We start from the raw sequence: 15082 nt of genomic DNA on the forward strand, positions 1-15082 counted from the left end.
AGAGGCAGAGGGAATTGCAAGCAGAGCCCCCTGCTGAGTGTGGAGCCTGATGCGGGGGCCTGATCCCATGACCCCAAGATCATGACCAGAGCCCAAGTCATGAGTCAGACACTAAACTGACTGAGCCACCCAGGCGCCCCTAGTCTTGATAATTTTTAGAACTACATTTTTAACAGGCTTTTCTGTTTCTTGATGTCTTGATTTCTGTAACAGCATGTCTTTCTGTCAAATACAGTAAATATGTGACAGATGGTAAATTAGATCATTTTAGAATGCAGGTATTCTTTAAAAAAATATCTACTTAAGGATCAAGTAGAAGGTATTTTTGCTGTGGCTGTGCCCTGCCACTTCCTTTATTAATGTGCCTCTGGCTCTGTTTTCCCCCTTTTCTGTGCCCTGCTGCACACACTGTCTGCATCTTTAAACTGTTCTCTTATACAGGAGCATACTTGACTTTCACCCTCTTCCTTTCTGAGCCGCTTAGTGGAAAAGCTGTTTTGCTCTTGCATTGGCACATCAGATGAGGCGTAGTCAGAGCCACCTTTATAAAAGCAATGACCATTGGTGCTCACGAACGCGACTGTCTGAAATGTCCATATTTTGTACAGGACTCCCTTGGAAGGCCCTGCCGTCAGTAGCACCAGTGCTCCCCTTGGGCTCCTGTTGTGGAGTAGACCTATGGTGATTTTTGATTCGCTGGCCACCACCTTGCTTTCAGTTAATCAAAAACATGAGTGAATAACATTAAATTTTCTCTCAAGGAAACCCTGAAAACCATTTCAGTGTCTGCCGTGGAACCTGCTGGGTCTCAGCCCAACCCTTGCACACTTCACACCCCATCTTCGTCGCTTTCACTTTTGGGCTCTACAGGCACAAGTGTGTCATGTGTTATGAGCCTGACACGTTGATAAGGTGTCAGTCGTCGAAGAATTAGATTATCTTTATTCTGTGTTCCTCAGGAGGACAGGAAAGAGGGCTCTCATGTTTTAGGCAGATTTTCAAGAAGCACCGAGATGTCCATCTTTTTAAACAGAATGTTAAATCCTCGAACACGCGGGTTAATTAAGTTATTTGGGAATTCTTGTATCCATTTCAGTTAAAGCTTTTAGCAAAGCAAAGGGTATTTGAACCACGGGACAGACATTTCTTCTGCAGTAAGAGTCTGTCTTAGCGGGGTTTTCTTTTTAAATCAGATGCAAGCATTGTAGGTTCAGAAGTGGGCTTCAGGGTTTTATTGTGACTAGATAGTGATGAAATGGCCCAGTTAGGCATACTATTCACGCCTCCTGTCATGAGTACAAACGACTGCAGACCAAAACACTGGTTCTCTGGCAGCTAAACGTGGTTTTTCCACTTGTAAATATTTTTATTGCATGCATGCATTTTTCCAAAAAAAAAAAAAGTGTGTAAATATTGTGTTATTGGAAGGAAGCCTTCTCACTATTTTATCCTTAAGCATAACATTTCCAGTCTGCCACTTTAACCCTTAAAAACGAAACATTACCCATCAATCTTTCTAGTCTGCATGTAATTGCCTAAAGCTAAAAGAAAGCTTTTCCTCAGCCAGTTACAGTAGAAATGAGTTAATATATTGGCAACAGAATAACCATCAGCAATCAGCCGTTAGCTGTTTACTAATGAACTCCCAGATGAATGAAAAAAATTTCCGAATCAGTGTTTTACTTCAGGCTGTACATGAACTTAACACTTGAGTTGTAGGAAAAGCAACTTATATGCTGTTCAAATAAATACCAGTGCTTCATCTCTAAACTGTAGAGCTGAAAAATGTCTGGAGCTCAGTAATACATCCAGGTTTTAAGAATAAAAATGCTTTTGCATGACATCAGGTGAAGTCTATTCTTGCAATTAATCTTATGAATTTTATGATTTGATTTTATTTGAAAATGCTGATGCTATGAAATCCTGCAGGAATTTTGCACCTGAAGAATAGGTCATTTTCCAGTGAATTATGACTGTGTTTGAAAAGAAGGATGGGATGTGAGAGTGGAGTGGTACAAAGTATTGAAAAACAATTGGGAAGAATTAGCTTATGGAAAGAAAAATACTGTCTTTTGAGACAAGACTAATAGATTTATAAAAGACTGATATTCACACTCTTATTCTTCAGTACTAATGTCATAATCAGAAAATGATGTCAAAAAAGCACAGGACAAAAATGTGTCACAAAAGTATAATAAAATCATGGAACATAAGATTGTCACTACAGTGCAGTAAAAAAAAAATCACATTACATACTTTAGGGAATGTAAATAGCTTTAAAAAAGAGACTGTCAGGTTACGGCACTAGATGAGAAAGAACACTGTCAGTCTGTTGACAGTGCCTATATAACAACAGAGAAGACAGCTTTGAAATTCAATGTACCAGTTTCAACTGAAAGAACACATTCCTCCTTGACTTCTAATTTATTCTATTAGAGATGGCAAAAGACAGAGAAGTGCTGGACTGGGCACTCAGACCTAGTACAAGGTGATAGAAACGAAACAGTGGGTTTCCAGTCTGCGCGCGCAAGGAGTGGCTAATGATGGCTGCTGTGGAGCTTTTCCTCCATCCAGTGGTGATTTTTAGAGATTCACAGACAGCAGAGCTGGGAGGGACTGTCTGGGGCATCCAGGTCAGTCCCCTGATTGATGGGGAAGTGCAGGGAGGGGAGGGGGCCTGTCCAGGGCTCAACTGTTTGTCTCCCTGCTGGATGGAGCCGGTGCCACGGCTTTCTGGCCAGCATTGTTTCTCCTACAACAAAAAATGTGCCTGATATTAAGAGGAACATTGATAAATATATACAGACTTTTTAAAACTCCAAAGTGTGCTAAACGCTAAGCCATACTTGAACACGTCGTATAGTTCAAGGTCAGATAAGGGGTTCTTGGAATTTGCTTTCTCTTTACATGCTGTGTAGGCGTGCTCATCAAGTCATGGGTGAAACAGAGGCAGACTCTGGTCAATAGCTCATGTGTGCTGTGAAGTAATATGAAATCACGGGCATGAGAGAGAAGCTAAATTCTTGATTTTCTTTTTCTTACGCAGGTTTCAGCAAGCAGATGGTGGAGATCCTTAACAAACATAACATTCAGTTTAGCAGTTTTGATATCTTCTCAGATGAAGAAGTTCGTCAGGGTCTCAAAACCTATTCCAACTGGCCCACCTATCCCCAGCTCTATGTTTCTGGAGAACTCATAGGAGGACTTGATATAATTAAGGTTAGAACTGAGAAGTCTGTACCTTGTAAAGAATTTTCATTTAGAGCACACTTTTGTAAGTGCAGTAATGAATCTAGAGTATAAAGTCCTTAAGAATCTACATTTACGGAAATGAACCTGGAATATATATGAAGTACTTCTCATGAGATGATTGATGCTCTGTATTACCGTACAACCAAGGAGATGTGTGTTGTGGTGGTGAATGTTTTCTTCAACTTCCACGTGTGTTTATTTCAGGAGCTGGAAGCATCTGACGAACTAGATACAATTTGCCCTAAAGCTCCCAAATTAGAGGAAAGGTAAGTGTTTTAAAAGTTTCAAATACTCTACCATTTAGTACTTTAAAAATATTTCTTTCTTCTTGGTTTTTGCATTGCTCTTTCCGTATAGAAATCAGGGATCTGTTTTTGTGTGCCAAGGTCATACTGTGTTGTTTGCAGTCTGATTAGCCATGCAGACTTGGGAAGATCTCATGTTTGCACTGGATAAAGTTTTACACCAAATTAATTAGGTGGAGGGTATTCTTTGTTTTTATAGAAATATCATTGTCTCAGTGGAATGACTCAGTTTTACTCTTTCTCTGTGTTTCGGAGCTGGGATCCAGCAGTCCCGGTCCTTAGGTAGCAGTCCCTGCTCTTGGCATCTTCAGAACACTGAGCGTGAGGGGTGCCTAGTGTAACGGAGCGCAGGCTGTGCGTGTGGTACGTGTGTAAACACTTCGGGGGTTTCACACTGCCTTTCTAACCATGATAACTTATAATTCAAGGAGATTTTGGAGCTGTAAAATTGGTCTTTGTTTTACGAAGGATCTCAATCAGCTTTTAAAGATTTTATCTTATGGAAATTTTGGACTTTGGCCTGTAGGGAGGCTTAAAGGGATTTTTATTGTAATAAATTTGAATTAATTTGGGGTTTAAAGAAGAATTTATTTTGAAATACATCAGTGTATCAGCCATTCATAGTTGGGGCTTGAGTCTGTGAGGTGAAACTTACTCTTGTAATTTTCTTGCTATTCAGCATTTTGGGAATTTTTAAAATTGTTTAACAATAAACACCCCATTTATCCGTCCTTGATTAATAAATAATATCCCATATATGTCAAACTGACTTGTAAGTGCCACATTTTCTCAAATGATTTGTACCCTTTCCTGCCTTTTTGATAGGACAGTGATGCTCTGTGTCCCCCAGTTGCATTCTTGGTTGGGTGGGGGCAGAGGGAGAGAGAGAATCTCAAGCAGGCTCTACACCCAATGCAGAGCCTGAGCGGGGCTTGTTCTCATGACCCTGAGATCATGAGCTAAGCCGAAATCGAGAGTCTGACACTCAACCGACTGAGCCTCCCGGGCGCGCGCCCCACAGTGGCATTTCTTGCTGTATCCCCTGGGTGGCTCACGGAGGCCGTGCGGCCTCCGAAGTCCTCTGTGCTTGGTGTGTGCGTGCATCTGCTTTCAGGCCATTTTTCTCTGTCAGGCCATTTTTTGCTGTCATTTGTGTCCCTGTCTTCATCACACCTGCTCTCCTGTTTCCTGATGTGCTGTGTCTATTTCCTATGGCTTCAGACACCAAAGTCCAGCTGGCCGGAGTTACAGAGAGATTCTGTAGAGATCTGTGTTCATGTATTTTAGTGATTATTTAAGGTGCGGCCAGTGTGCAGAGAGCCGGAGCCTGAGTTCCCGGGTCTGGTGATGTCTCTGCATGTGGGACGGATGGACGTGTTTGGGTTTCCTGGATCCAGGTCGTTGGGTTACTGTAGGTGACGGATGGTGATCAGCACCGTAGTCTCTATTTCTTTTCCTGAGAATCAGCCCAGCGTACTCTGTCTGACGTGAACGGGACCTAGCTGTGAGCGTGAGTCGTGTGTCTCATTTGTGATGACTTTGTTCTCTGAGGAGGTGTTGAGCTGTGGGTGACCCAGAGCACCAGTGGGAGGAGGATCCGGTGACATGACCGCCATGGGGCTCAGTGGGTCTTCAGCAGCCTATTCTGACGTGGACTGTCCTGAGATGGGTGACTGGACCTTAGGCTGGACACAGACAGCGGGTGCTCCTGATGGCAAGTGAGAGCACGGGGTGTGAAAGCCTGCAGAAAGTAGGAAACGCCGAGTTAGAGTGGGAGCACTTGATCTGAGCAGCTGCTGTTGGTCGGTGTTGCAGCACTTAGCACTTCCCCTCCCAGTGTGACCTTGTGGACATCGGGGAGTGTGGAGCTGTGTGTGGCCTCGGTGGGGAAGGGAGCACACAAGATCTGTTTTTGAAAGTTGTGGGTGGGCTCCCTATACAAGCCCCTTCTTGAACAATTCCTTATTGAGTTTGTTATTATTATTTTTTTAGTGCTGTGAGTTGATGGGCTTGAATTGCAACTCGAAGGAACATTCATTGCCTTAAAAGCCATATTGTGTTTTATGGTGGCTCAGGGAGAGAATGAAATAAAGGAAAATGTCAATGCATTTGCTTGTTTAATGCCACTCAGAGCTGTGAACTATCATCCTGCTATCCCTCAAATATGCATGTTACTCCTGAAGCGGAGCAAAAGTGGTGTTTAATAATTGAGCTGAGCCATTTTATATCAATTTTCTCTCTTTAGGCTCAAAGTACTGACAAATAAAGCTTCTGTGATGCTCTTTATGAAAGGAAACAAACAGGTAAAGAACTCAAAAATGGTTTTATTTGTAATTTCTTTTGATGTTAACATCTGCAACAAGGGGACACTTCAGTCTTTTTCCCTAGCTGTGGCTAAGGAAGCTGTGGTGGCAGCAGGAAGTTATCCAGGCCGTAATTGGCGTTTTCAGAGATCAAACAAAGTAATCTACATTTTGCTTGACTTTATCATCAACATCTCAGTGGGGTGCATTTCTTTCTGCTGCCGAACTTGGTCAACACTGTTCACTCTGTCCTGGTTCTGTTAGTTACTGTCCCGGCACCATTCCAGCCTGTGGGCTCATGGAGTGGGCAGTTCGGTCCCGATACTTCCTGAGTACGGGGAACCCTGTAGCTCTTGGGGTGCGCAGCCCCAGGTCACCCTTTAAGAAGTCAGCGATGGAAAAATAAACCCCCTCATGTGTGGTCAGCACCATTTGATGAATGAGTGAAACAGTCTGGCAGTTCTTATTTATAATGGGACGGTTCCTGTAGCTTTTTGGATGAAGGTACATATTGGTTGGGCATCATTTTGAGTATCAAGTTGGATAGATCACTCCCACCATCAGTGTGAGCAAAACTGATGGTCATTTGTATTTGGACTGGAACGGAGATCTCCAGACACCGGGCTCCGTTTCCTTCGTTTATTCTCAACCAGTTGCAGACGTGGGCAACGGGGTGTGGTCTGTTTGGGAGTGGGGCTGCTAAAGCCTTGAGAGGCGAGGTTGATGGAACGGAGAGCTGCACACTTACGTTCCCCATCGCCCTGGCGCGGCCTAGACCTGTGGGCTGCCTGCTCAAGCCCCGTGTGTGAAGGGATGGTGTGCCTCACAGAGTCATTGAGAATGAGGTTGTGATAACTAGTGTGAGAGTTATATAACTGATAGAGTAAAACCAACTAGTTAACATAACTAGTCAGTGTAACTGTTACAATGAAGGTAATGAGTAGGAAACTGATAATAAAGGTTTCAGCATATTGGGAACACAAGGTTAGGACCTAGATTCTTTTTTTTTCCTCACTAAATTTATTAAGACAGAGGAAATTAATGCTTCTCAGTAGGATAGAGTTATCTTTTTATATTTTCTTGGTGATTAAAGCAGATTTTTATTCTCAAGACACAGTTTTTTTCTGGAAGCCCAGCCGGTATTGATATGTCTTGGGAGCAGAATCATTTGTGCTTTTAAGAAGTTTGTGTGGTGCCTAGTCTTTCCCATGGGATTGCTGGGATTTGGGGCCTGACAAAAATGTGTCACAGTGCCATAACCTCAAAAAAGAAGTCAGTACTCTGTAATTACAAATTTTAGAAAATGGGAGTGACTGTCTAGTTGGGGACAGGAAGATGTGATCCTAGACATTGCAAAAAGGTTAAGTGACTTGATGTCATCTGTAAGAGTGAAATGGAGAAGGAACCGAACTCCATAGAGTGTCGACGTTCCACCCAGAGAAAAGTCTGACCACAGAGCTCGTCAGGTTCCAGGACATGTGTCCTCTCCGGTGGTTAGAGCCAGAAGTGCGCTGTGGCCTGTCTGTGCCATCCCGGTGACAGATGTTCCACGGGACCACGCCGGTGGGCTGTGTAGAAAATGTAATACATCTTTACTCATTTCTTCTTTTCTTTTTCTAAATTTAGGAAGCAAAATGTGGGTTCAGCAAACAAATTCTGGAAATACTAAATAGTACTGGGTATGTAAATCTTGGTTTCAAATGGTGTGTTTAAGAAATTCCAACTTTTCAGTTCTGCCACTGATGCCTGTCAGTTGTTACATCTATATCCACATATTTTTATTTATTTTTGCTACAAGTGTTTTGGGAATGCTTTGACTAGACCACGATAGGGTTTTCTGGCCAGTGTCAACCGATTGGTAACATAAAGGAGCTTCTTAGAAGGCTATCATTGAAATAACTATTTGTCTACTTTCCCAGAAGAAAGCCCTTAATACGCATAAAGATATTTTAGGGAAAGCGTATCAGAGGTTTTTGATTTTCCTTAAAAAATATTCTCATTTCTAAACAGCTTATGAAATGGCTAGAGCACATGTGGAGGTCGTCATTCTGTGCATCTGAGAACTGGGGGGGATTAGATGGCTGTGTTCCTGCTTCTGGTCTGCTCAGTGACGGCACTGCCAGCTAAGAAAACTGCTTAATTTTTCTGGTTAAAAACAAAACCACTTGTTTGGAGATATTTCACCCATGTTCTGTAGAGTTTGTCAAATGTTTTGGCTTCCCCCCCCTTATTTCTTACTTCACCATAGCGTCTTTTTAATATTGTTAAGTATTCTAGCCATAGCTTTAAATAGATTAACGAAACCTATGAAGTTATGGGGAAGGTAATCTTTGAAATATTTAGATATTCATGGGCAAGGTTGAAAGTAGTCAGTTGAGTAACACATGTTAAATACAACTCTAGGGACATAAAAGCAAAATGATTGATTTCTTCAAACGAAGATTGTGACATTTTACAGAGGACAGTCTGGAGAGTCTTTGTCCTCTGGCCTTCAGCCTGCCCCTTCCTCACCCTGCCGAGGACGTCGGGGAGGCTGGCTTGGCTCTAGTCATCCGTTTTTACAGCCTCCTTTCTCCATCTTCCCTCTGTCACAGCTCCCTGGTGTGACACACTCAGTCCGCCTGTCCCTCGTGACAGTGTGTCCCCTTGGGTATCCTTCCGCAAGGTCGTGAGGCCAGAGCACCACAGCATTGGGCCGTGTCAGCCTGTGTGTTTTTGGCAAGTCTCCATAACATTGCTTTCTGCCCCCTGTCTGTCTAATGCTGTTTGCATTTGCAAGTACCGGTTGTCCTGGCGCAGAGGGGCTTCTTTGGAGATGGAGCCTCCCGGCCACAGACTTGCAGTGAGTGGGGCTGTGGGCGCCTCTATGGCTCTTTACCTTGAACAGACTGTGATTGTGCTGAGAGCCGTCAGTCTGGAGGAGAAGCTGCTGGCTTTGTATTCCTGCCCCTCCACTCTTAAACGTTTCCTCCACTGGCCTAGCGACACATGCCTCGAGGGGCTGTGCGCCAAGTGTCCATTGAAGTGTGAATGGCCAATGCGTCTCTTTCCGAGAACTTTGAGGAGCTGCATTGGCCATCATGACTGCACGCACACACCTACATACGCACGGACCCAGTATCTCCTAGGTCCCTCATAGATGGTTCTGTAACTCGTTATTTTTATCACACTGTTCAGATTAGGATCTGCCTCCTTTAGCTCACCTTGAAGGGAGACTTCCATTGGGTCTTTTTTAAATTCTGTTGCTGTTTCAGACATTCCTTTTTTGGTACTTGGTGCTGATTTATCCTGTTGTCTTATTTATTTTGACTGTGTTCTGTACCATGGACAGTTTTCTTGGAAACTTACTAAGTGAACAAGATTTCCCTACGAAGGTGGTTTTGGTTTTATGGAAACTGAAATTTATTTTTTACCTGTGGTTTTCTTTGGCCAGTTTTGGGACTGCACATATTCCCACAGTCTCCCTGTGGAAATCAGTCCGACATTCATACTGATTCCTTGACCACTGATAGTGACAGCCTTCTGAGTACACGTAGGTGGGTTTCCATGCAGTAATTCCGCATTCATTATACAAGTGTGGTCATTATACGGCATGAAGCCACACCACTGTCACTGGTTTATGCATATCGAGAACAGCACATATGCTCTGAAATCAGTTTATTTTCATGTGGGGGATCACAGTTCCATAAGGTGGCGTTTGTTGGCAGCATAGTTGTCCTGGTTAGTGACCCTCTGGTCCAGCTACGGATGTCCATGGGGCTCAGAGCTGCTCCTTCCTGCTCTCTGAGCAGCTTCTAGTAGGTCAGAAGCAGCAGCCCCAGGGATGAGGGCTGGAAACGCAGTGTTGTTAAGGACTTATTTAAACTTTGGATGCAAGTCTAACCTGGGGGTTGGCACACTGCAGCTGGCTGCTGACTTCTGTAAATAAAGTTTTATTGGCACACAGCCACACCCACTCATGTCTGCCTTGTCAGGCTGCTTCCGTGCTCTGCAGCTGAGTAGAGCAGCTGTGGCCGACTATGGCCTACAGAGCCGACACGTTGACTGTCTTGCCCTTTGAGACAAAGTTTGCTGACCCCTGTCTAACCCAATATTGTCTAGAGAAGAATCTAGATAAATTTGTATCTTGGGCTGACTTGTTCTGTGGGGTACTTGACAGACTGAAAAGTAAAGTCATTTCTGTTTTCCACCATTAATGTCAGTAGCAACAAAACTGTTAACTATTCTTGACTGTTTTTAAAACACCAAGTAGGTTTTACGGTTTTTGTTTAATAAAACTATTTCCTGTTAAAATATTTTCTCCTTTTTGTAGTGTCGAATATGAGACATTTGATATATTGGAGGATGAAGAAGTAAGTTCTGTGTTTTATGTTTCTCGTCCTTTGCCTTAGTTTTACTCGTTAGGGTCTTATAGTAAGGTTTCAGAGTTCCTGTTGTTTCCGTAGGTTCGGCAAGGGTTAAAAACTTACTCGAATTGGCCCACGTACCCTCAGCTGTATGTGAAAGGGGAGCTTGTTGGAGGTCTGGATATCGTTAAGGTAAGGTTGGAGTTCATCTGGTATCCTAAAGATGGAAAATGTTAGCATGCTTGAAAGCTATCATTTTATATTGAACAGTAACTGTGGGGCTTCCTCGAGTGCTTTACTTGCTGGCTTCCTGTCCAGTCCATTCAGACCCCGTGTTACCATTTCTGTGTCCATAGTATCGTGTCCTCGCACTGCCCTTGGTGGATCAGACTGTTCTCACCCCTCCCTTGAGCCAGTCAGATCACCTCCACTGAGGGGCCTTCTGCATGACCTCCTTCATCTCCCCAGGGACTGCCCACTCAGGGCCAAACTGTAACTTGGCATTCTGAGATGCTCTGATTACGGCCTAAGCTCAAAATTTGATTTTTACTCCCACTCTGCTAAGTCTTCCATGTTTTTAGCTTTTCTTTCCTCATCCCCTCTGCTTCGGATAGCTTGCATGTTCCATGCTTACATGTTTTCTGTGTCCTTCAGGGCCCCTCTTGTTTATGAATCATTTATAGAAATGTTCTGCTCCTGCTCCTGAAGTTCTTCTGTCCTTGTATATTTATATTGTATTATTTTCTCGTGTTCTTTCATTTTGCCTTGTGTGCACTTGCACTCGGGTGATGGAGTGGAGAGCCCCAGGCCGTGGGCAGGAGGTCTGACACCCAGTGCTGCCTGGCCTGCCAGCTGTGTGACAGACCTGAGACCACGGGCCCCAGTTTCCTATAGAACAGTGCGAGACTGCGGTGGGCCATCTCCAAGTCCACCTCTGGTCTCAGATGCTGGAAACTTGGTTAGGTCTCTCAGACTGTGAGCATGTTTGGGGAATACATCTTTGATGATTAACTTACTTCTTTGGTTTGCTTTGTAAACTCAGGGAATTTTCAGCGGGCATGACTTTAACTCGGGCACGCCCGCCTGGTAGCCTGCGTGCTCCGTAGTTGTTTCGTAGCTGGTAGCACGGGGAAGCTGCCGCCGTACGTCCTCGGAGCCCCCGCCCCAGCCGGGCGTCATGGTGTTGGCGGAGGCTAGCGGTGGCTGGGGCCCCGACGGGCCCTGAGGGGGGATGCCAGGCTCTGCTCCGGAGGTGCGGACCTCCGCGCAGGGTGGGGCGAGTGCTCCGGTGTCCGGTGCTCCTGCCGGCCTTCCTCTTGCCTTGCCGGTTAGAGAAGTTTCTCTGAGGGCAGATGTCTGACTTTATTATTGGAAAGCAAGTAGTAATAGTAAGTAGCACTGCTTCTAGTTACATTTGAAAATAAGTTTTAGCTCCTGTTTTCATAATGTGAGAGGACTGCAGCCCAGCGCTGAGTGACGTCAGCTCTGTGGTCCGGGACGTCTTGTCAGCACTGGCTCGAGTGTCGTTCGCAGCGGCGGCGGCTCGTCCTGCCGTTTTCCCCACGCAGCTCTGTCTGCTGCAGCACTTCCCGTTGGACTTCCCACTTCTTAGGACACTGAGTGAGGCAGTTTTCCTAGTAAAGCGGCTCATTCCTGGAGGAGAAAGAAAAGGTTTAACATAGTAGCTCTTGAATAGCCCGGAAGCAACAAAAACACATCTGCATTTGTTACGTTATATATACTTTTTGTTTGTTTAAGACACAGTCTTCAGAGCCCAAATACTCCTGGCCTGTGTCGTCTGAGTGTTCCACAGTCTGTACCCGAGCCCTTGCTTACTCCGGGGAAGATGACGACCAGTACATTCCATTTAGTTCTGAAGCCAGCTTCAAGGGCATCTTCTTTTAGGTCTGTAACGGGAAGTTAGAGGACTCTTGTTCACCTGCTAAAAACACACATTTGGAGATTTGTGATGCTGGGAACATTTTCCCCCGAGAAGAGAGCCGGGGACAGTTAGGTTGGCACTTTGGTCTGTTTCCTGCAGAGTTCAGTTCCTCATCTTTAGTTCACTGGAAACATCCGTGATGCTCCACTTGAGTTAATTCTGCCTTGAAGAGCACCGAGAGCCCTTTTTATTGAATGGTTGAATACAAGAGTTACCCAGTGATTCAGCGACTCAGTCAGTCTAGTGTCCTGAGGAAAACGGCAGTCAGTTAGTAGTACTCGGTGCCCAGTTCACTCCTGCAAAATGTTGTTCAGAGAGTGAGAGTGTTTAGATCAGGGGATGAGGATCCCACCACGTGCCAGCCACGCTTGCCCCTGCGCTTCGGCCATTCTCACAGCACCCTGAGATGAGGGGACACAGACGTAGAGAAGTTAGGTGAGCCGTCTGTGGCGTCCGGGTACTGCCTGCGGGCTGCTGGGCCTTGCCCCGAGCCGCATGGCCTCCTGCCCTCCTGCTCTTGTGTCAGAAAGGTGCTGCCTGCTCCTTTCGTGCAGTAGGATGTCCGCCGGTGAGTGGATCGGTGGTAGCAGATCTGAAGACATCACTGAGTGTTGTCTGAGTTTGTGTGACAGGATCACACCTGTTAGGGTTTAACCGGAGAGGAGGTCAAACGGATTTTAGTGGTTTTATTGATTGATGTTCATGCTGCTTAGTAATAACCTGAAAACTGACATCAAATTAAATGTTTATCTCAAGCTAGAAAATCTGAGTTATCATTTATTGTCACATTTAAAACTTGATAGCTGTGTTCCACATTTTAAATCTGAAAGAAAGCAGAAAAATATTTCTGGATTTTTATGTCTTTTTAGTGGTTTTTGGCCTTTATGTGTACACTTTTTACTAGTACTGTGGCCTTTCCGGGCTGGGTTGAAATCATGACCCCGTGTGTCACCGTGGGGCTATGGGTGTCACATGCATCACACGTGAGTGGCCTTGAACACTGTGTTGCTGCTTTCTTCCACAATTGTGTTTGCACGTCACTCACAGTTGTCCCCCCTATTTATTGCTGTTTAAATAGGAGGCGTCATTGTGTTGCTCTAATTATTGTGTGCGTTAATGCAGAACAGTCTGTCGGTTTTTGAATGCCTTTTTTTTTTTTTTAAGATTTTTTATTTATGTNGTGTTGCTCTAATTATTGTGTGCGTTAATGCAGAACAGTCTGTCGGTTTTTGAATGCCTTTTTTTTTTTTTTTAAGGTTTTTTATTTATGTGAGAGACAGCCAGTGAGAGAGGGAACACAAGCAGGGGGAGTGGGAGAGGAAGAAGCAGGCTTTCAGCAGAGGAGCCTGATGTGGGGGCTCAATCCCAGAACACCGGGATCACACCCTGAGCCGAAGGCAGATGCTTAACGACTGAGCCACCCAGGAGCCCCGGTTTTTGAATGCCTTTTAACCTCAGTTTTGTAATGTGATGTGTGCTCAGTTTTTATGGCGTGGTATTTGGCTTCAGTGTGTTGGTAGACTGGAGTTTTATTACAGTCCAGTATTTCTTCTGGTTCTTGGATTCGGATGCAATCTGGGATGTTTCGAAATTTCCATTTTTCATCGCTATGCATCTGTGTTATTTTTGCTTTCTGTTTTTGTTGTTAGGAACTGAGAGACAATGGTGAGCTGCTGCCAGTGCTGAAAGGAGAGAACTAGGAACTGTTACGCTCGGTACCCCACTGCTGCGGGAAACCTTCGTCACAGCAGGGCCACTCATGACTCCGTTCTCAGACTGCTGCTCACCCAGTTAGGCTTGGTGTATCCCACCAGCTCGTGCTAAGTACATGTATGTTCTGTTTGTTTTTCACCAAACAGAATGCAATAAACATCTTCAAATCCGATTAAAAATACTTGTGTAAAAAATCTCTCTTTTTTATAGTGATGTTAAATATATAGTAATTAACCTACTCTAAATTTCTTTTTCATACTCTGTGGGCACCTTATAGCAGCTAAGAACTAGGCAGGCTTCAGAAGACGCAGAAGGGTGATGGCGCCTGAAATCCATAGTCACGTTTAGAACAGCTCATAGACCACACCAGTGGCTCCCCTCAATGGCCAAAGATTTCTTTACAGCTTGGAAAAATTCAACTGAAAATGTGTTTCTGACAGCATCCCCGTGTGTGGCCCCGGTGAAATTGCAGAAGCGACACAGGGCTCAGCAGATTCGGAGACTCCTTTCAGAAGGCACCAGGGGCGTGTTAGCAAGCGGCAGCTCAGAGGAAGATGGGTTCTCATGAGTATGTCCCGCCCTCACACTCTTCACGACAGGGAGAAGAGCTGGGTACGAGGGTGCTGTCAGTGTGTGTTACGCACCGCAGTTTATTTTAATCATTCTATCAAAAGCACTGATTTAGCCGTTACATAGGCTGACAACATCCTGAGGTCCATGAAAATTTCAACAGTAGTTTTGATCCTGAATCTTACACGTTTAAAAAATAGTTGCCTCCACGGTTCGTACACTTCAGTGCCCATGAATTGTGTCCCTCTCATTAGATTCTCTCCCAGCTTATCAGTCTGGGTAGTTGAGGCTCCACAGAAGTGTCTGGTGGTAGAGTAAGAAAAGGGGTGCAAAAGTCAGCAGTTTCCATGAGAAACTAGAGGGAAGTTAGCTTTTCAACGGGGCTCGAGCACTGGCCGTGTCCTTGGTCCATTTGATTGTGTGCAGGAGAGCACCGACTTCTGGTGCGTGTACGTGACCAAGGGCAGTCTGCACAAAACCCTGAAGGTGGACATGGCTTCATGCTTCCTGTTGGAGGAGGACACCTGTCATGGCGGCCACTGTGTGTAATTAGATGGGTCTCCTTTGGGCACTGGTCCATGAATTTCTTTTTTCCACTTAAAACAAATCATTGCATAAGTGAAATCTTTAAAATGTAGATGGAGATGGAAT

General features: G+C 44.7%; 1 protein-coding gene across 2 annotated transcripts in view; it reads left to right on the forward strand.

Moving 5' to 3' along the window:
* Window positions 1–14055, forward strand: part of GLRX3 (glutaredoxin 3) — a 34443-nt gene extending 20388 nt beyond the window's left edge. For both annotated transcript variants that reach the window (XM_034663450.1, XM_019803305.2), the window contains exons 5-11: window positions 3047–3219; window positions 3457–3518; window positions 5803–5860; window positions 7487–7539; window positions 10173–10212; window positions 10306–10398; window positions 13798–14055. In XM_034663450.1, the coding sequence (XP_034519341.1) occupies window positions 3047–3219; window positions 3457–3518; window positions 5803–5860; window positions 7487–7539; window positions 10173–10212; window positions 10306–10398; window positions 13798–13848 (530 nt within the window). In that variant the 3' untranslated portion in view covers window positions 13849–14055. The remainder of the gene's footprint in view (window positions 1–3046; window positions 3220–3456; window positions 3519–5802; window positions 5861–7486; window positions 7540–10172; window positions 10213–10305; window positions 10399–13797) is intronic.
* Window positions 14056–15082: the final 1027 nt, after the last annotated feature.

The sequence above is a fragment of the Ailuropoda melanoleuca genome, chromosome 6 (assembly GCF_002007445.2).
Source record: "Ailuropoda melanoleuca isolate Jingjing chromosome 6, ASM200744v2, whole genome shotgun sequence".
Taxonomy (NCBI): domain Eukaryota; kingdom Metazoa; phylum Chordata; class Mammalia; order Carnivora; family Ursidae; genus Ailuropoda; species Ailuropoda melanoleuca.